The sequence below is a fragment of the Ylistrum balloti genome, unplaced genomic scaffold (genome assembly GCF_031769215.1).
Source record: "Ylistrum balloti isolate Yb309-2 unplaced genomic scaffold, AGI_CSIRO_Ybal_v1 Utg369814, whole genome shotgun sequence".
NCBI lineage: Eukaryota > Metazoa > Mollusca > Bivalvia > Pectinida > Pectinidae > Ylistrum > Ylistrum balloti.
The window spans coordinates 1,001,875-1,023,324 of NW_026781985.1; the positions used below are offsets into that span (position 1 = coordinate 1,001,875).

At 35.5% G+C, this 21,450-nt stretch overlaps 1 protein-coding gene and 1 long non-coding RNA gene across 3 annotated transcripts; both read right to left on the reverse strand.

Moving 5' to 3' along the window:
• Positions 1-300: 300 nt before the first annotated feature.
• LOC132544907 (uncharacterized) lies at positions 301-2,437 on the reverse strand. 2 transcript variants are annotated; one of them, XR_009554020.1, is made up of 2 exons: positions 940-2,437; positions 301-875 (listed from the first exon to the last, which is right to left on the reverse strand). It is a non-coding gene; the product is annotated as an uncharacterized LOC132544907 (long non-coding RNA). The 2 variants fall into 2 exon arrangements; XR_009554019.1 differs by having other exon boundaries at positions 908-2,437.
• Positions 2,438-2,630: 193 nt separating this feature from the next.
• On the reverse strand, positions 2,631-20,943 carry LOC132544925 (uncharacterized). The gene is made up of 11 exons (XM_060208586.1): positions 20,823-20,943; positions 19,531-19,769; positions 15,225-15,308; positions 14,170-14,325; positions 13,762-13,826; positions 12,643-12,763; positions 11,184-11,190; positions 9,415-9,483; positions 7,753-7,792; positions 6,016-6,134; positions 2,631-3,839 (listed from the first exon to the last, which is right to left on the reverse strand). Exons 1-11 carry the CDS (start codon positions 20,941-20,943, stop codon positions 3,532-3,534), a joined length of 1,329 nt encoding a protein of 442 aa, XP_060064569.1. The 3' UTR covers positions 2,631-3,531.
• Between the last annotated feature and the right edge of the window lie 507 nt (positions 20,944-21,450).

Below are 21,450 nucleotides of genomic sequence, written 5' to 3' on the forward strand. Positions count from 1 at the left end.
TTGATGTGCCATGGGTAAACTTCTCACTTAAAAGTGCTACTCTACCTTAAAGTCCTGATGGATTTCAACATCACCTGGGGAGAGCAATCATTTCTTAAATATGTGAAGTTGCTACAACAGGTAGATGAGTGGAGCCACAAGTGGGGCATTAAGCCAAAATTTTGCTTTAAAAAAGTTCTCTTCCATAAAGCCTGAGCTGATTTCAACCCCATTAGTCAGGTGAGCAAAACAGGCCCTCCTGTACGTGTATTTGACCATTATTTAAAAATCATTTTGAAATAAACAAGACAAACTCCTGAAAACAGTTTAATGTTTTTTATGCAGTATTAACGAGCAATTTGAATCATTTTACAAAGGTAAATAATAATAATTCAAAGACAAAAAATACTACAGAAAAGCAGACTGTATATATATATAAACCTGGAATCTGATTTAAATGTGTGAGATTTTTTTGTCTAAGTTAATGAATGATCGTTTCTCACCGGTCATATACTGAATTAACGAATGAATGGCTCTCACCTGTCATATACTGAAGTAAGAAATGATCGTGTCTCACCCATCATACACTAAAGTTAATGATCGGTTCTTACCTGTCATACACTGAAGTAACACATGTTCGTGTCTCACCTGTTATATTCTAAAGTAACAAATGATCGTGTCTCACCCATCATACACTAAAGTTAATGATCGTGTCTCACCTGTCAAACACTGAAGTGACACATGATTGTGTATCACCTGTCATACACTGAATAAATGAATGATCGTGTCTCACCCATCATACACTAAAGTAACGTGTGATCGTTTCTCACCTGTCATATACTAAAGTAACGTGTCTCACCTGTCATACACTAAAGTAACGTATGATCGTTTCTTACCTGTCATAAAGTAACATGTGATCGTTTCTTACCTGTCATAAAGTAACATGTGATCGTTTCTTACCTGTCATACACTAAAGTAACGTGTGATCGTTTCTCACCTGTCATATACTAAAGTAACGTGTGATCGTGTCTCACCTGTCATATACTAAAGTAATGTGTGATCGTTTCTTACCTGTCATACACTGAAGTAACATGTGAACGTGTCTCACCCGTCATACACTAAAGTAACATGTGATCGTTTCTTACCTGTCATACACTAAAGTAACGTGTCTCACCCGTCATACACTAAAGTAATGTGTGATCGTTTCTTACCTGTCATACACTAAAGTAACGTGTCTCACCTGTCATACACTAAAGAAATGAATGTTTGCACCTAAATAGCAATTTTATCAAACTATGTGTTTGATATTTCACTTCAGAACATATCCTCATTAAACAACACTGAACCGGTGTCTACAGTCAATACATGTAATATGTATACAGACACGGCTACTGCATTACATACAAAAGACATGTTGCATAAATAGTTATAAAGACTGAACATTGCCGTTGGAAATATTTGTAAAGTTACTGGCCTTTGATGGTGAAACAGGGTGATAATTTTGAAGACAGGTAATTAACATACAATAGATATTCACACAAATATCTAATTTAATATACTCTTTTCAAGGAAAAAAAAAGGCTTGTTTGAAATAAAGAAATTTTGAGGATAACACAAAATTACTGAAGACGACAACCCTACAAAAACATCAACCATGATAACAACTCCACACTTCTTATCTGTTACTTAAAAATTCCTTTCCATGAAAACCTGATCAACGCTTGAAATCACCTTAAGTGCTGTCTGCCTGTGTCTGGAGACATTTGGTTTACAAATTATTTATTTACAAATATACTTCTGAAAATGTTTCTTTAAACACAAAATATTTACAGTTAAGAAATAAACAACCACAATGATATTCAATCCACACCAGTAATCCTGACCTATGGCAACATATGATTTCTTTTTTACTAGAAAATTTGACCTTGACCTTTATCATTGTGACCTGCAGTCGAAACTATGTGTGACTTATCAAGTGTCGACTTTGCATAATAATGTTAAAATATAAAATAAAGTATGTAGATTATATACCAAGTATTAGACCTCAACCTCTGACCTGGTGACCTTGACTTCAGATGGATGACTTGCAATTTAGTTTAGGTCAACTATACTAAATAACAGTATAGCAAACTACTCTTCAGGAGAAATATTTGATAAGTTTGAATTTTCAGTGATGGAAACTTTCAGTTGAAAGTCACAGTGACTTCATTACAGTGTAATAATGAACAATATACTTTGACATATATTCACTTCTCTTATCAACCCTTTTTTTTAGAAGAGTATTTAAAAATTCTTTTAACACAATGATTTCATATTTTGATAGACTATCAAAGGTGTTGATAGGTTGTTGACGTAAAACCAAGGGCACTGTACACAGCCTAAGAGTAACATAAATTCTCTTCATTTTTCATTAAGATATATCTTTAACAATTCTGGGCAAGAATACATTTTGATTTATAATGTTGATTAAGTTATTTCAATGCAAAACAAAATTTTAAAATAAAAATGTAAAAAATGAAAACATTTGGGCAAATGAAATCCAGAAAGCACCAACGTGTTGATAAGTATTTAAGTAGTGATTCTATAAATAAAATGTGGATAACCTAACTAAAATGGAAATCTCATTTCTAAAAAGAAAAAAAATATGCATTTGAAATTTCTTTGTTTTCATATAAAAGATTGAAAATACTTTAAAATGGCATACTTCATTATATTTCTATTAACTTTGTCAAGAAATAGGGGGGAGGGACAAGATAGATTTTCAAAATAATCAAATTTCATGCACAATCAAATCAATGAAATCAATGAGATGCTTTCATTTGACAAATGCATGTTCTGTTGGTGAAAAGTTTGTAAAAAGAGGACGATAACACATTCTATTTCTGGTCTAAGGTGGAGAATATTAAAATAATCTTGAACACACTTTGAGTTTAAATTTTACAATAACAAATACACATACAGATGGACAAGATCATCAATTCATTTTAACACAAACATTTGGTTACCTGCACTTTACACAATGACTCACTTAAACATCAATAATATTGGACTGAATCTACTCCATGTGATGGACACTACAAAAAATGTTATTCTACACAAGACAAACAGGTAATTCTACAAGACGGACACTACAAATAACATAATTCTACACAAGACGGACACTACAAATAACATAATTCTACACAAGACGGACGCTACAAATAACATAATTCTACACAAGACGGACGCTACAAATAACATAATTCTACACAAGACGGACGCTACAAATATCATAATTCTACACAAAACGGACGCTACAAATATCATAATTCTACACAAGACGGACACTTCAAATATCATAATTCTACACAAAATGGACACTACAAATATCAATTCTACATGCAATCCAATGAGTACTGGAGAACTTATAAATCCAACTATTTTTTTTAAATGAAAGAAGAAATTTGTTTGTCCAGCTTTCAGCGTCATCAATCTGTCCAATACTTCATGATGGTTCTTGTCAATAATTATTAACATCTGTAACATGTGGAGTAGATTTTATATGCAGGTAATTTACACAGGGCCAAACTTCTTTTCTAACGACAAAATTTCTTTTGTCTTCAGAATTGTTCTCCATTTGTCTTTAAGATTGACATTGGTTCTAAAAGTACCCAATGCTTTGCGGATCTCTCCCCATCTTCCAACACCAAACTCTTGTACAGCCTGGTAAAATTCCTCTGTCTCTTTATATCCCCACATCGTCTTACGGGAAGAAAAAGTTGACTCTGTTGGACTACTGGGTCGTAAAATTGACCTCTGACTTTGAAAGGGACTAGAAATATAATTCTGCTTGTTTTCTACACGTTTTCTTAATGGTTGTTCTGAAAGAAAGAAAAAAAGAACAAAAAATAAATAACAAAGTAAATTAATCCAAACAGAGAAGAATTTAAGATATTTTACCCAGGGGATTCAGATCTTTAATTCATACAAAATTTAATCCAACTCCATCTTCAATACTCCTGGGGTTCCAATCACTTTCGCTCTCTGCATCCCTAGAACACTTCCTAACAAAATTGAAGGTAAAAGCGAAGTCATTTGATAAGTTCCAGGAGCAAAAAAAAAACCAAAACTGACCAATCACAGGCTGATGCACTCCTTTTGAAGATAACAAAAGTGTGACACCCAACTTCAAAGCCATTGCAGAATACCATTATACGACCTTGGGATATACATCAAAGGACCAAACTAGCCTTTTTGTCTTCTCCACAAGGTTGAACAGACGGAACCTTCAGATTTGTCATGACATGTTCAAGGGGTGCAGAGAGCGAAAGTGATCGTAATCCCTGAAGTATCGAGGATGGTCCAACTCAATCCAAGGATGTTTCAAACTAAAATAGATCAAAACTGACTTTCATCCTTACAGAATATTAACTTATCACTTATCCCTCTATTGACTTTTTCATCAAATCCCAGGGGGTCTGACTCTTCATTTATAAATCACTAAGTACCCTTTACCTAAAAATGCTTCAGATCAACTTTGGACTAAATCCGATCATTCCTAAAGAAGAAGGAGTTTAAACAAGACCCCACTAGGCCAAACCCATCATTTATACAAAACCATTTCCTTTCCCATAGGATGCTTCTGGCTATATCTCTACAAAACAAGAGGAATTTTATAGAATTACCTCTATACCTCTTATTAGGTCCAGTCCCTCCAACCCAAGTGGGCAAAGACCCAATATGCAAGAGTGGCACAAGAATGTTTCAGACTACAATTAGACAGAATCCAATTATTCCTACTAAAGATGGAATTTAAATATTTTGCTCCATCTCCCTATTCAGCCCCTGATTCCCCTTCACCCAAGGATGCTTCAAACCAATTATGGTCAAAATGCAATGATTCCTACAGGAATATTAGGATTTTACTCAATTTGCTCTTTTTTCTATAATGAGCCCTGCCCTTTCTGTCCCAAGGGGAAGAGAATTCACCTTTTATACACAAGAGGCCAAAGGGCCTTAACTGTCACCTAAGTCACAATGATTCTTATAACATCTTACAGAAATGATTTTGTTAAAAAAGTAATATAATTTTAACTATATTGTACACATAATGCAAATGAAAATTGTGTATACATTAACTGCTGTCCCAAGCTAAGGCTTCTAACCAAGTTTGAATTAAAAGGAATTTCATTCCTGATTTCAATTTTCCTATATAAAATCTTCCATCCAGGAACAGTGGAACATCTTTAAAATTTCAGTCAATTTGACCCACTTACGTGCATCTTATACTAATAAAAAATTATTCTAACGGAGTTTGAACTACTTCTGGAAGATCAACAAAATATGCTCAAAAATGTGATTTTCCTATATAAACTATAGTACACTTTACCCTCTCCCCAAACAGAAAATTGAGGCCCTGGGGTCATGAAATTTACATTTTTGGTAAAGCATCTGAATGCCTTTCCATCCATGAGGAGTACTTGATTCTGCCATACCTGGGATTTGAGAAGATGATTTTTGAAGTTTAATCAATTTGACCCTTTTTTGGCCCCTGCCCTTCATGCCCCTAGGGTTTACAGTTTTTGTGCGCCTTAAGCCATGAAAGATTTTGGGATAATTTGATTGAAATCGGTTCAGGAGTTTTTCAGAAGAAGTTGAAAATGTTTAAAGTTTACGATGCACGGCAAAGGGGGATTACGATAGGTCATCCTGAGACTTTGTCTAAGGTGGCCTAAAAATTGAACTGCTTTACTCAAGGATGCCTCTGACTGTATTTGGTCAAAATCTGCTTAGTCACTTTTGACAAGAATCAGTTTTTCGGAAAAAGGGTTGACATGATGCAGTATGGCAAAATCTATGATCATGTGACCTAAATACTTTCATTATTTTTTTCTCAGTATGAATTTGCATTAAAGTGGAATATCATTTGATAACTTCTAAACCAAATTCAATTTCACATAAGATACAAGGAAATTGCCATACATGAATTTTCTTTCTGAAATATATCTAATTCCCCCTCTACAAAACCATACACGTATTTCACCAGTAAATTCCTACCTTTTTCTGAACCATCCTCTTGGTCGTCAGAGTTAGCTCCATCTGATCTGTCCGTTGTATGACGATCAGGTCGACTGATATTCTTCCGATAACTGTGCTGTCGAATACCTTTAGGGGACCTACAAAGTTAAATCATATAAAAAAGTACTGAATATACTCAAATGTGCAGAACTTGCTGAGCCAAAACTGATGGCAAAAGTGAAATTCTCCATGTCTATTTATCATGTTACTGTTTTACAAGTGATGTTTACAGATCTACTTTTGCTGTGGCAACTGTTTTACACCAAGAAGCATCTCTCAACCAAAGTAATGAAATAAAAAGAATGAATAAAGTTCAAGGTAATTTATTTATGCAAACTTTATTGGGCTTTATCCAAGGTATGATGAAAAAAGACTGAACATTTTACCTTGACCCAAGATCCTTGGATCTACCATCTTGAATGACTTCTATACAGAATTTTGTACATGAGTACAAGTTAATAACACTTAAAACTAAGAGTTATCAATATTATGCCTCTTCCTTATGGTGTAGTTATTCTCAATGTCCATAATTAAACTTTTATTTTGGTTTTACAATTATCCCATACAACTTCCCTGTATTATTATAAGATTGGTGTTACAAAAGCATTAGATATACAGTAAACATATGTATTTATTCTAACAAACACTCCAATCATCATCCCATATCTCAGAGGTTTTTCCTTATATGGCTTAAAGTGTAGCAAAATAAATCTCTCTGCATAAGCAATTGAAGGACAGAATATATAAATTCTGCAGGACAATCTCAAAATGAACACAATTTTTATTTACAAAACATGAGGTCAAAAGTCTGAGTCTTATAAGTGTTTGTGAGCTATGACAGGGCTGACTCTGTCATATGGAAATAAAAATATCAGGATGTCCTTTTCTGTTTCTAATCAAAATTGATATCCCACTTGTCAATATTACTTAATTTGATTTTCTTTGTAACAGTCAGTTAAATTGTTGATAGAAACTGAAAAAAAGAGAATGGACCAGAGACTGAGCCTTGAAGAACTCTAAATGTTTGTGTTGTTTAAACTCTCTCTGTTGACACCATTTGTTTCCATTTGAACAATATTCTTTAAACCAACATAACACTTTACCCTCTACACCATATGACTCCAACTTAAACCAACATAACACTCTACCCTCTACACCATATGACTCCAACTTAAACCAACATAACACTCTACCCTCTACACCATATGACTCCAACTTAATCCAACATAACACTCTACCCTCTACACCATATGACTCCAACTTAAACCAACATAACACTCTACCCTCTACACCATATGACTCCAACTTAAACCAACATAACACTCTACCCTCTACACCATATGACTCCAACTTAATCCAACATAACACTCTACCCTCTACACCATATGACTCCAACTTAAACCAACATAACACTCTACCCTCTACACCATATGACTCCAACTTAAACCAACATAACACTCTACCCTCTACACCATATGACTCCAACTTAAACCAACATAACACTCTACCCTCTACACCATATGACTCCAACTTAAACCAACATAACACTCTACCCTCTACACCATATGACTCCAACTTACAAAGTAAACCTTCATGCCAAATTCTATCAAACATGTCACTGCTATTCCAAAACACAAATATAATTGTTTGTTATTACAGATGCTTCAATATCTTAATACGATAATCAATATTATTAGAAAACAACAGAAATATTACCTTAGTGGGTTGAAATCTAAGTCGGTCCTTTTGTCATTTTCTGAAAATGAGAAATTATACACATAAGTCAAAGTTTAGTGAACAGGAGTGGTACAAAAGCCAGACTTACTCAGCTCTGGAACAGCAAATTAGTGGAGGGGAGTGGTACAATAGCCAGGCTTACTCAGCACTGGAACAACAAATTAGTGGAGGGAAGTGGTACAATAGCCAGGCTTACTCAGCTCTGGAACAGCAAATCAGTGGAGGGGAGTGGTACAATAGCCAGACTTACTCAGCTCTGGAACAGCTCTGGAACAGCAAATTAGTGGAGGGGAGTGGTACAATAGCCAGGCTTACTCAGCTCTGGAACAGCAAATTAGTGGAGGGGAGTGGTACAATAGCCAGGCTTACTCAGCTCTGGAACAGCAAATTAGTGGAGGGGAGTGGTACAATAGCCAGGCTTACTCAGCTCTGGAACAGCAAATTAGTGGAGGGGAGTGGTACAATAGCCAGGCTTACTCAGCTCTGGAACAGCAAATTAGTGGAGGGGAGTGGTACAATAGCCAGGCTTACTCAGCTCTGGAACAGCAAATCAGTGGAGGGGAGTGGTACAATAGCCAGGCTTACTCAGCTCTGGAACAGCAAATCAGTGGAGGGGAGTGGTACAATAGCCAGGCTTACTCAGCTCTGGAACAGCAAATTAGTGGAGGGGAGTGGTACAATAGCCAGGCTTACTCAGCTCTGGAACAGCAAATCAGTGGAGGGGAGTGGTACAATAGCCAGGCTTACTCAGCTCTGGAACAGCAAATCAGTGGAGGGGAGTGGTACAATAGCCAGGCTTACTCAGCTCTGGAACAGCAAATCAGTGGAGGGGAGACAATAGCCAGGCTTACTCAGCTGAACAGCAAATACAGTGGAGGGGAATAGCCAGGCTTACTCAGCTCTGGAACAACAAATTAGTGGAGGGGAGTGGTACAATAGCCAGGCTTACTCAGCTCTGGAACAGCAAATCAGTGGAGGGGAGTGGTACAATAGCCAGGCTTACTCAGCTCTGGAACAACAAATTAGTGGAGGGGAGTGGTACAATAGCCAGGCTTACTCAGCTCTGGAACAGCAAATTAGTGGAGGGGAGTGGTACAATAGCCAGGCTTACTCAGCTCTGGAACAGCAAATCAGTGGAGGGGAGTGGTACAATAGCCAGGCTTACTCAGCTCTGGAACACAACTTACTCAGCTCTGGAACAACAAAGTGGTACAATAGCCAGGCTTACTCAGCTCTGGAACAGCAAATTAGTGGAGGGGAGTGGTACAATAGCCAGGCTTACTCAGCTCTGGAACAGCAAATTAGTGGAGGGGAGTGGTACAATAGCCAGGCTTACTCAGCTCTGGAACAGCAAATTAGTGGAGGGGAGTGGTACAATAGCCAGACTTACTCAGCTCTGGAACAGCAAATTAGTGGAGGGGAGTGGTACAATAGCCAGGCTTACTCAGCTCTGGAACAGCAAATTAGTGGAGGGGAGTGGTACAATAGCCAGACTTACTCAGCTCTGGAACAACAAATCAGTGAAGGGAAGTGGTACATTAATCTGATAGTTTAGACTCAGAATCTATACTATCACTGTCTCATTTAGACACACAACAATAAAAAAGCTGAAATTTGGAATAGTACATTGTTCAACTTTACCTTCATCATCAGGCACAGGAGACAAGGTTTTCATGTGTTGGTGAGGAACTTTCTCTGGAGATTTAAAATCTTACAGAATTACTAACAAAGACCTGTAGATATATAGTTACCATTCAAAGACCTGTAGATATATAGTTACCATGTCATCAACTCTACAAAATAACAAAGACCTGTAGATATGTAGTTACCATGTCACCCACTACACAATCTACAAAATAACAAAGACCTGTAGATATATAGTTACCATGTCACCCACTACAGATCTACAAAATAACAAAGACCTGTAGATATATAGTTACCATGTCATCAACTACAGAATCTACAAAATAACAAAGACCTATAGATATTTAGTAACCATGTCACCCACTACAGATCTACAAAATAACAAAGACCTATAGATATATAGTTACCATGTCACCCACTACACAATCTACAAAATAACAAAGACCTGTAGATATATAGTTACCATGTCACCCACTACACAATCTACAAAATAACAAAGACCTGTAGATATGTAGTTACCATGTCACCCACTACACAATCTACAAAATAACAAAGACCTGTAGATATATAGTTACCATGTCACCCACTACAGAATCTACAAAATAACAAAGACTGTAGATATATATACCATGTCACCCACTAGAATCTACAACCTCACCATGTCACTACTAGATCTACAAATATATAGTTACCATGTCACCCACTACAGAATCTACAAAATAACAAAACCTGTAGATATATAGTTACCATGTCACACTACAGATCTACAAAATAACAAAGACCTGTAGATATATAGTTACCATGTCACCCACTAAAGATCTACAAAATAACAAAGACCTGTAGATATATAGTTAACAAAGACCATGTCACCCACTACAGAATCTACAAAATAACAAAACCTGTAGATATATAGTTACCATGTCACCCACTACAGAATCTACAAAATAACAAAGACCTGTAGATATATAGTTACCATGTCACCCACTACAGAATCTACAAAATAACAAAGACCTATAGATATATAGTTACCATGTCACCCACTACAGATCTACAAAATAACAAAGACCTGTAGATATATAGTTACCATGTCACCCACTACAGAATCTACAAAATAACAAAGACCTGTAGATATATAGTTACCATGTCACCCACTACAGAATCTACAAAATAACAAAGACCTGTAGATATATAGTTACCATGACCTGTAGATATATAGTTACCATGTCAGAATCTACAACCTAGCAAAGACTACACCATGTCACCCACTACAGAATCTACAAAATAACAAAGACCTGTAGATATATAGTTACCATGTCACCCACTACAGATCTACAAAATAACAAAGACCTGTAGATATATAGTTACCATGTCACCCACTACAGATCTACAAAATAACAAAGACCTGTAGATATATAGTTACCATGTCACCCACTACAGAATCTACAAAATAACAAAGACCTGTAGATATATAGTTACCATGTCACCCACTACAGATCTACAAAATAACAAAGACCTGTAGATATATAGTTACCATGTCACCCACTACAGAATCTACAAAATAACAAAGACCTGTAGATATATAGTTACCATGTCACCCACTACACAATCTACAACCTAGCAAAGACCTGTAGATATTTAGTTACCATGTCACCCACTACAGATCTACAAAATAACAAAGACCTGTAGATATATAGTTACCATGTCACCCACTACAGAATCTACAACCTAGCAAAGACCTGTAGATATTTAGTAACCATGTCACTCACTACAGATCTACAAAATAACAAAGACCTATAGATATATAGTTACCATGTCACCCACTACAGAATCTACAAAATAACAAAGACCTGTAGATATATAGTTACCATGTCACCCACTACAGATCTACAACCTAGCAAAGACCTGTAGATATTTAGTTACTATGTCACCCACTACAGAATCTACAAAATAACAAAGACCTGTAGATATATAGTTACCATGTCACCCACTACAGATCTACAAAATAACAAAGACCTGTAGATATATAGTTACCATGTCACCCACTACAGATCTACAAAATAACAAAGACCTGTAGATATATAGTACCATGATCTATAACAAAGATAGATATATAGTTACCATGTCACCCACTACACAATCTACAAAATAACAAAGACCTGTAGATATATAGTTACCATGTCACCCACTACAGAATCTACAACCTAGCAAAGACCTGTAGATATTTAGTTACCATGTCACCCACTACAGATCTACAAAATAACAAAGACCTGTAGATATATAGTTACCATGTCACCCACTACAGATCTACAAAATAACAAAGACCTGTAGATATATAGTTACCATGTCACCCACTACAGAATCTACAAAATAACAAAGACCTGTAGATATATAGTTACCATGTCACCCACTACAGATCTACAAAATAACAAAGACCTGTAGATATATAGTTACCATGTCACCCACTACAGAATCTACAAAATAACAAAGACCTGTAGATATATAGTTACCATGTCACCCACTACAGATCTACAAAATAACAAAGACCTGTAGATATATAGTTACCATGTCACCCACTACAGATCTACAAAATAACAAAGACCTGTAGATATATAGTTACCATGTCACACTACAGAATCTACAAAATAACAAAGTAGATATATAGTTACCATGTCACCCACTACAGAATCTACAAAATAACAAAGACCTATATACCATGTCACCCACTACAGATCTACAAAATAACAAAGACCTGTAGATATATAGTTACCATGTCACCCACTACAGATCTACAAAATAACAAAGACCTGTAGATATATAGTTACCATGTCACCCACTACAGAAAAAACAAAATAACAAAGACCTGTAGATATATAGTTACCATGTCACCCACTACAGATCTACAAAATAACAAAGACCTGTAGATATATAGTTACCATGTCACCCACTACAGATCTACAAAATAACAAAGACCTGTAGATATATAAAAGAAAGGGCCAAAGGTCATAATGAACAATGAAAGACTTAACTCAGGAAAATTGAAAGTTTTGGGTGGGGGGAGTCTCTGGTATTCATCTCCCTCTTATCTCCTCAATTAAATACTAGATCTAGGGGCTGGAAGACATGTACACTTTCCCTATCTCTTGTGGTCCAGAGCATTCCTCTCATCTCTCTCTTATCTCCCTGATTCAATACTAGGCCTAGGGATCGAAAGGCATATACACTTACCCTATCTCTTGTGGTCCTGAGTGCCTCTCTCATCTCTCTTTCGTCTCCCTGATTCAATGCTAGGGATTCCTTTCCTGCCAACATCTTCTTAGACACAGCTTTAAGTAATGCTAACCTTTTCCTGTATATATATTAAGTGTCAAATATTATTTAATATGTTTTTATAAAGGTACAAGAAATCTCAAAGGGATCTTGGCACTCACTATTGTTTGGTCTTTATTTGCTCTTCAAAAGTTGGATCTTTTCTTTTTTTCTATCTTTTCCTCAATTCTTGCTCTTAGTCATGTAAAATTTGAAAATTCTTCAAAAACATAGTGATAACTGTCTGAAACTGTCAAATAAAAGATGGCCACTAGTCATCCAATTTGTTTTTCAAAATAGTACCAAAATCAAACTGCTGTCGGACTGATTCCCAAATGATACAAATAATTTTCTAGTGATCCCTAGTGATCTGATAAATTCCCTAGTAATCTGATAAATTCCCAAGTGATCTGATAAATTCCCAAGTGATCTAATATATTCCCTGGTGATCTCATACATTCCCAAGTTATCTGATAAATTCCCTGGTGATCTGATAAATTCCCTGTTGATCTGATAAATTCCCTAGTGATCTGATAAATTCCCTAGTGATCTGATAAATTCCCTAGTGATCTGATAAATTCCCTAGTGATCTGATAAATTCCCTAGTGATAATTCCCTAGTGATCTGATAAATTCCCTGTTGATCTGATAAAGTCCCTGTTGATCTGATAAATTCCCTGTTGATCTGATAAATTCCCTGTTGATCTGATAAATTCCCTAGTGATCTGATAAATTCTCTGTTGATCTGATAAATTCCCTAGTGATCTGATAAATTCCCTAATGACCTGATAAATTCCCTAGTGATCTGATAAAGTCCCTGTTGATCTGATAAATTCCCTAGTGATCTGATAAATTCCCTGTTGATATGATAAAGTCCCTGTTGATCTGATAAATTCCCTAGTGATCTGATAAATTCCCTAGTGATCTGATAAATTCCCTAGTGATCTGATAAAGTCCCTGTTGATTTGATAAATTCCCTAATGACCTGATAAATTCCCTGTTGATCTGCCATATTATCAGTTTCTCACAGTCCTCTTACCTGTTGTTGTCTGAGAGATTGGTGTCTTTGTGTTTTCTCTCTTGTCGCCTTTGTACATCAGCCACCTACAACATTTAAGATGAATTGACTTTTGATGCTGAGTAACTTACAGCCATCACATGAACAAGTCATTAGACAAGTATTGCTTAGATGGAAATGAAACTTTAAACAATTTCATTCCAGTAAAGCAGACAGCTAAGACAGTATAGTGTTTTACTTTTATTGCAATAAAGATAATTACACACTGACCAAATCAATGTTACCTCCATCCAGCATCTGAATCTCACAGTAGCCTGTGACTTTGTAACTTTAGCTTATAGCTAATCAGTAGCCAGGTACAAAGTATGGCATGAAAGAAAAAAAAATCCTTGTCATTTTTAAGTTGTCTGATTGACATAATGTACAAACCTTTGTGAGGAAGGGCACATCAAACTCCTTGTTGAACTCTGATATCATTATTATACAATTCGACACAAACGATGTGTAACTGTTCATTTTATTTGTCACATATTTGTGATCTTTTGATTCTGCTACAAGAACTGCCTTTAATTTATCTGTAATACCCTGAAACGAAATATAGAGGAGTCTGCTACAAAACACAGTGTACATTTTACAACAGATTTTGTAATCTTGTCCAATAATTTTCTCTTCAATTGAATGTAGAAAACTTCTAGGGCTTGGCTCTTGCCAAGATTTTTTTCAAATATGATGTTTTTCATAACTGAGCAAGTATTTATCTAACAATTCTTATTTTTTATTTTAATGACCAAATGACCACACACGTAATCTGAGTTCGTTATGACATTATTAGATGATCTGACCACAAGGGGACACTGTGTAAGGTTTATTAGCCTAAATATTTGTTTTTGAATTCCAAAGCTTAGAAGTACTCTGTTTGTCGCCTCCATTTTATTTCAGAATGCTACATCATGCATTAGAACAATTGCATGTTTGAAAGAGTCTGTATTGCAAAGCTTTGAAATGACTCGGAAGTTACTGGTCTAGGGGGTATAACTTTGTCAGCGAAGCCAAGTGACGAAATTGACAAGTTGATTAAAAAGAAACTTCAGTACATATTATTTTGAATTATAGTCTCTTTTTATATTCAAAATCATCACTCTAACACAGAAAAAGCCTTGTAATGTTCATAGTAAGAATAATATTAATAGACTTCATTTTTTTTATTACACATTGTGTCAGACTCTTCACTTATGTGTTTGAATATACAATTATTTATATTTTTTTTAAACATATTTCTTACCTTTTTTTTCATGTTAAGCATAGTTTTGTCCCTTAAATGTTTTACCATGTTTGCGGTAATCAGTAATCTGCTTATCTCAAACCTATTTCAGTGATTATTGTTTTACCCACAGAAGTTGTAATCAGTCTGTATGATATCGTTCCCCCTCTTCCAATTACCACTACAAATGAGTTAACACATCAGAAAATTAATTACATCCTACCTTATCTGTAATCTGATTCGAGATTCTCTGGAAGATTTCCTGAGCTGCGATGAAGTCATCTTCTCTACAAGCCACCAACACTGCCTGAAAAACAACGTATAAAATGTAGTTTCTGTTTAAAAGCAAAAACTATTTACGTCAAGAACAAAGATCTAGCACAGAACTGAAACAACTGGCAACAAAGCTAAACATGTTGATAACAGAGGTATTTGTAACTTTAAATGGGAGATAAAATACATCACACGCAAAACAATCAGACTCTTTTATAGAAGATGACTACCAGCAGCCAAAGTTGAAATTTTGTATACATTTTCAATTGAATAATTGAAATTTATGTAAAAAAAGTTACAATTCATTGAAACAATTTAAAGTTCCAAATGCAGACATTGCCACTGGCATTAGTATTGGATACTGAACCCTCAATAAAACTTCACAATAGATTACCAGTATAAGTGGTTTATTTTGGTAGTTATAATATGGTGCGTCAAATATGCTACAGAAGTCCAGGTACCGTTAATGACTTTGTTCTTTTTCCTTGTCACATTTTCATTGTGTGCTACATACAATGCATGTAAATTAAGTTTTATACAATCATATGACACCAAGGTAGATATTTAGTTTTTGTTGTGACAGATATGATTCATCTCATCAATCTCATTGCTCACTTCTAACAGAAACCTAGACCACATGATTGTAGGTAGGAAAAGTTACATAGCCCCACTACCACAGAAATTAGACCAAGCCCCACTATCACAGAAATTAGACCAAGCCCCACTACCACAGGAATTAGACCGAGCCCCACTACCACAGAAATTAGACCAAGCCCCTCAACCACAGGAATTAGACTGAGCCCCACTACCACAGGAAATAGACAGAGCCCCACTACCACAGGAAATAGACAGAGCCCCACAACTACAGGAATTAGACCGAGCCCCACTACCACAGGAATTAGACCGAGCCCCACCGAGCCCCACTACCACAGGAATTTAGACCTAGAGCCCCACTACCACACAGGAGCCCCACTTAGACAGAGCCCCACTACCACAGGAATTAGACAGAGCCCCACAACTACAGGAATTAGACCGAGCCCCACTACCACAGGAATTAGACCGAGCCCCACTACCACAGGAAATAGACAGAGCCCTACAACTACAGGAATTAGACCGAGCCCCACTACCACAGGAATTAGACCGAGCCCCACTACCACAGGAATTAGACCGAGCCCCACTACCACAGGAATTAGACCGAGCCCCACTACCACAGGAATTAGACCGAGCCCCACTACCACAGGAATTAGACCGAGCCCCACTACCACAGGAATTAGACCGAGCCCCACTACCACAGGAATTAGACCGAGCCCCACTACCACAGGAATTAGACTGAGCCCCACTACCACAGGAAATAGACAGAGCCCCACTACCACAGGAATTAGACCGAGCCCCACTACCACAGGAATTAGACCGAGCCCCACTACCACAGGAATTAGACCGAGCCCCTCAACCACAGGAATTAGACTGAGCCCCACTACCACAGGAATTAGACCGAGCCCCACTACCACAGGAATTAGACTTTCCTGTGCATGAGCCCCATAACTACATGAACAAGACTGAGCCCCACTACCCCAGAAATTAGACAGAGCCCGACAACTACAGGAATTAGACCAAGCCCCACTACCACAGGAATTAGATCGAGCCCAATAACCACAGGAATTATAACTGGCCCCACTGCCATGGGAATTAGACAGAACGCCACTACCACAGGAATTTGACCGAGACCCATTACCACAGAAGTTTGACCCAAAACACACTAATAAGTAATTTACGGCATAAGAATTGTTGCACACTATAAATAGATATTATCATTTTATTGACAAACTATTCCCCTCCCCCTCTGTTTATGTATTTAACACCTTCTAATTTTATTTCATTGAAAACTGATGTGTACATTGAAAGAAAATCTATCTTACACATGAAGCCATTTGAAAGCACTTCAAAGTGTCATGGGTGATGTTCCATTATATAGCAAAAAGAGAGGTCTTATTTTCAGCCAAAATCTGCTTCAGTTGGTTATACCTTATACATGTAAGTGTAAAATTTCATTAAAAAACATGTATTTTTGGAAATTGATCAAAATGTGTAAAAATGTAAACAAAGGGAAATAACTCTGATAATATATAACATTGCAAGAAACAAGAGAAGACTGGCATTATTAATTGGTATTAATATTCTTGATGAAGAAAACATTAACATGATATGCATTTAAAAAAAAAAGAAAATTAAGAATTTAATGACAGTTTAGAAAGTAACCATTATATCAGTGATGTATCTTGGTGGCAATTTTACAAAGACTTTATACGACTGTAAAAGCAAACTTAATTTGTTTGTTTCTTTGGGGTTTACCACTTCATTCCCACTTGAAACAGAGGTGAGAGGTGAATCTTCATGGGAAAGAAATTGCTGCTGCCGGGATTCAAACCCACCCAGCCCTCTGCACCCTTCTAGTCGAGGAGCCTATGCTCTACCAACTGAGCTAACCCTGCATGGTGACTGTTTTTATTTTTATTTCATTAATTCTGCTCCATAGAAAACTATCATACCACTTCAACTTTTTTTTTTTTTAATCTTTTTAATTATTATCAAAAATGTAAAGAGGAAAAAAAACATAAACAGATTCAACATTGTGTGGTGTTTAAAGGGTATCTTCAGTGAAAAAGGTTTTTTTATATATGAAAATATGGGTTACTTTGACCACTTTACAAGAAATAAAAATGTTCAAAGATGAACCATAAAAGCGAAATTGACTGTTAAAATGGCAAAATTATCAATTTCACGGAAACAGTTGAGTAAAAATCTGAAAACCCAATAAGTGACCAGTGACGTCACAGTATACCAAAAGAGACTGAAATTGACTCAATTTAACATGGTGAGTATTGGGAAATGAAAGTACATGACTACTTAATAGGACTATTTTAAGTTATATATACATAATTTTAGGTTATTAAATTCCCTAACGACCGGTATATTTCTTTATTTAATTATTGCTCTGCTACCACATATAAACTTAGTTTAAAAAGTAAAAAACCGTCTCAGAAATACTTGTCTGAAAAACCGATCGTAGTAGTGTGACGACTTACTGGGTTCTGGCAATATGCGTCAAATGAAAAAGACAGTTTTTACTCCTTCAACAATGGAAAGGGCTGTAATTCATAGATACAAATTTAGTATTTTGAATTCCCTATTGATTGGTGTATATATCGTCTTTGAATAAATGCAGTGATTTGCTATATTAGCCTTATTTGAAAATGAAAACCTCATAAATATTCGACTGAAAACGGGTCGTAGATGGTATATATCCCCAAATTTTTCCGCTGACTGGGGAAAACATGGTCACTAATTTCAACTGTATCATCGTCTCTTGTTTGGAAGGACACTCGTTGAAAGTATGACCCAGACACGAAACCGTTCGCTTTTAATTTTTTCTTCAACGATACTTTAGAAGTATAATTAAGTCCGATATCATCGGGAATGACGTTCAATGCTGATGACATTTTGTTTGTCAGAGATGGTGAGAGTAGCCTCCCTTGATTTTCAGTAGGCGTGATTATTTTTGCGTTGTTGATTGACCAATTGTGGAAACATTATTATGAATGTAATGAGAAGCAAATCAATTGAGGAAAATTTATCTCAACATTACTCAAATTTTTTTGATGTCCACATGAAACTTGGTACAAAGATGTTTCTTAATCATATTCAGATTGCAGAAATTTTTTGACTATTTTTTCAGCAAGTCTAGAATACAAACTCAAAAATTTTGAAAAGTCCCAATAAGGTTATAGAGTGAGTTTTTAATATCCGAGTGAGTCCCACAGGAAAATCATGAGTCCAGGACTCAAATATCTGAGAATAAAAAAAAAAGGCACTGATACAATATATATCTTTTGATGTCTCTGACTTCGCTAAGTATTTCAGGCAATAGTGTCTGAAACACTTTACAATTACCATACAATTTGCTGGCCCTGTATATGACAATTATTATTTCACCAATACATATATAAAGCTATTTCTTTAAAGTCCAGGAAATCCTGTCCACAAGAATGCAAAGAAAATATTGAAGACTAGAACTCCAATAACTGTACCAACAAATCATCAGGACAGAGACACCTGTTTGATGATAATTAACACCTTAGCACTTCCAGTTCTCAACAGAGAGATTGTAATCAACAACGACTTGCTGATAACAAAGTTAGCAAATATTTCCTTACACAGACCCTGTACAGGACTAAACTTTTTTGTCAAGAAAGATATACCTGTTTAATGATTAAGTCTCGGTTTTTTTCCATCATGGGTTTAAACGATTCTGGTAGACTGTTGGCCAGTCCATTAAAGGATATAAGCATGTCTTCTAGAACAGTCCAGTCATTATCATCAGAGTAACGTGTCTCATAGTTTTCTCCGTCTGTTAGGCGAGACATCTGGAGGAGAATTTGAAGCTGCATCATATGTTGTGGGTTAGAAGTCTGAACAACAGACTGTTGGCTTACCAACCCTGTGTACAGTAAAAAGACATATATTAATATACGTTGTCTGATTTGAATTCTGATATTAAATGTTCAGTAAAGAAGAACTATTTTTTTCTCCACAAATTTAGTCTCCCCAATTAGTAGTTGTAACTGTTCCGCTTCATTTAATACATATATCTATTTATTATATAAAACAACCTGAGAACAGTACTCTGCGTAATTCATTTATTTTGACAAACACAAAAAATTTCTTATAATATAGCCTTATTTTGAAACAGTCTTTATAAAATTGAAATAACGACAAAGTTCTAGTAGTAGGTATGTATTCACTGATAACTGCTGGTGAAATGATTGCAAAATATTTAAAAAAAAAATACAAAAAAAAAAAAGAAATTTGCAATAAAAATATTAACATGCACACAGACATGATATAGTATTCATAATACTGTATATATGTATTTATAGAAAGTAATTAAGATTTTATTTAGTAACTGTTACCTTACATTCTTTCATTACCCAGCATTTATTTAAAATAAATATTACAGGCAATTAACATCTTTATTATGCATATTTTTCACAAGCTTAAACACAACAAAATATTTAGGTACTATTGATAAATCAAGAAAAATGACAGTAAATAATAACATCTGAATATTTTGTTAGATTTCTTTGCTGGTTAGTCCAGTGCACAATTTCCAAGTCTCGATACAAAGAGATATATGGGTTCACAAAATTTGAGCGAGCCCCTCAAGAAAAGTTACCAAATACAGAATATAAAACTATCTCAATATCATAGACGTATATATCATATATATGTGATATATACGTCTCTGTCAATATATATAACCAAACAGTCTTTAAAGCGACGCAATTTCGCATCTAGCGACGTAATTTATATGCCCGTGGAATTAAGCGTCTACTGGAGTAGGACTCCCAGAATTGCATTTCTTTGTATACTTATCCTACGTTATGAAAGAGATACATTCAAATATTGCTTGTTGACACTTTGTACGATGTTTATGTGAGGTACAGACTACAGTAGCTGAATGGTGACTAATCCCATAAACTAACAAAATTACATTGAATGATATCCCTGCAACAGTCTTCATCTATCGATCGTTTCTTCTTGAACGTATCCCACGCTGTTTGGTACACATATTCCAAAAGCCATCCTGTAATCTTGCTCTCTGTTACCGCCATTTTTTCTATTTTCGTTTACTTTAAAACACCGGAAGTTATAATAAAAAAGTAATTGACGACGCGGAATCCGGACGTTAGAATCTGCAATTCGTTCCTATCAAAACTACAGAGGCTTGGATTTGGAATTCAGAAGTTATTTAGCTTAAACTGTGATTGATAATTTGAATTACAAACGAAAATATTAGAAAATCGGAACAGTATTTAGTAATGTATGAACATTTTCATTTTTATGTGTGAATTCCAAAGACCAGTCACTGTTGATAATTCTTTGCTACGATATAACGAAGCAGTTCGGGTCAATTACTATCGTTTCAATATATATGAACTCATTTGCTAAAAAATACATACCTAATCTTTTCCAAATAAACAGAAATAAAAAAACATTATAATTTTCAAATCAATTGTGCTAATAATTTCTGATAACTTTGGATGTTTATAAAACAAAATGTATGTTTAAGCTATTTAAAATTGAAATTCCACCACCTTCTATTGTTTACCGTTTCAGTT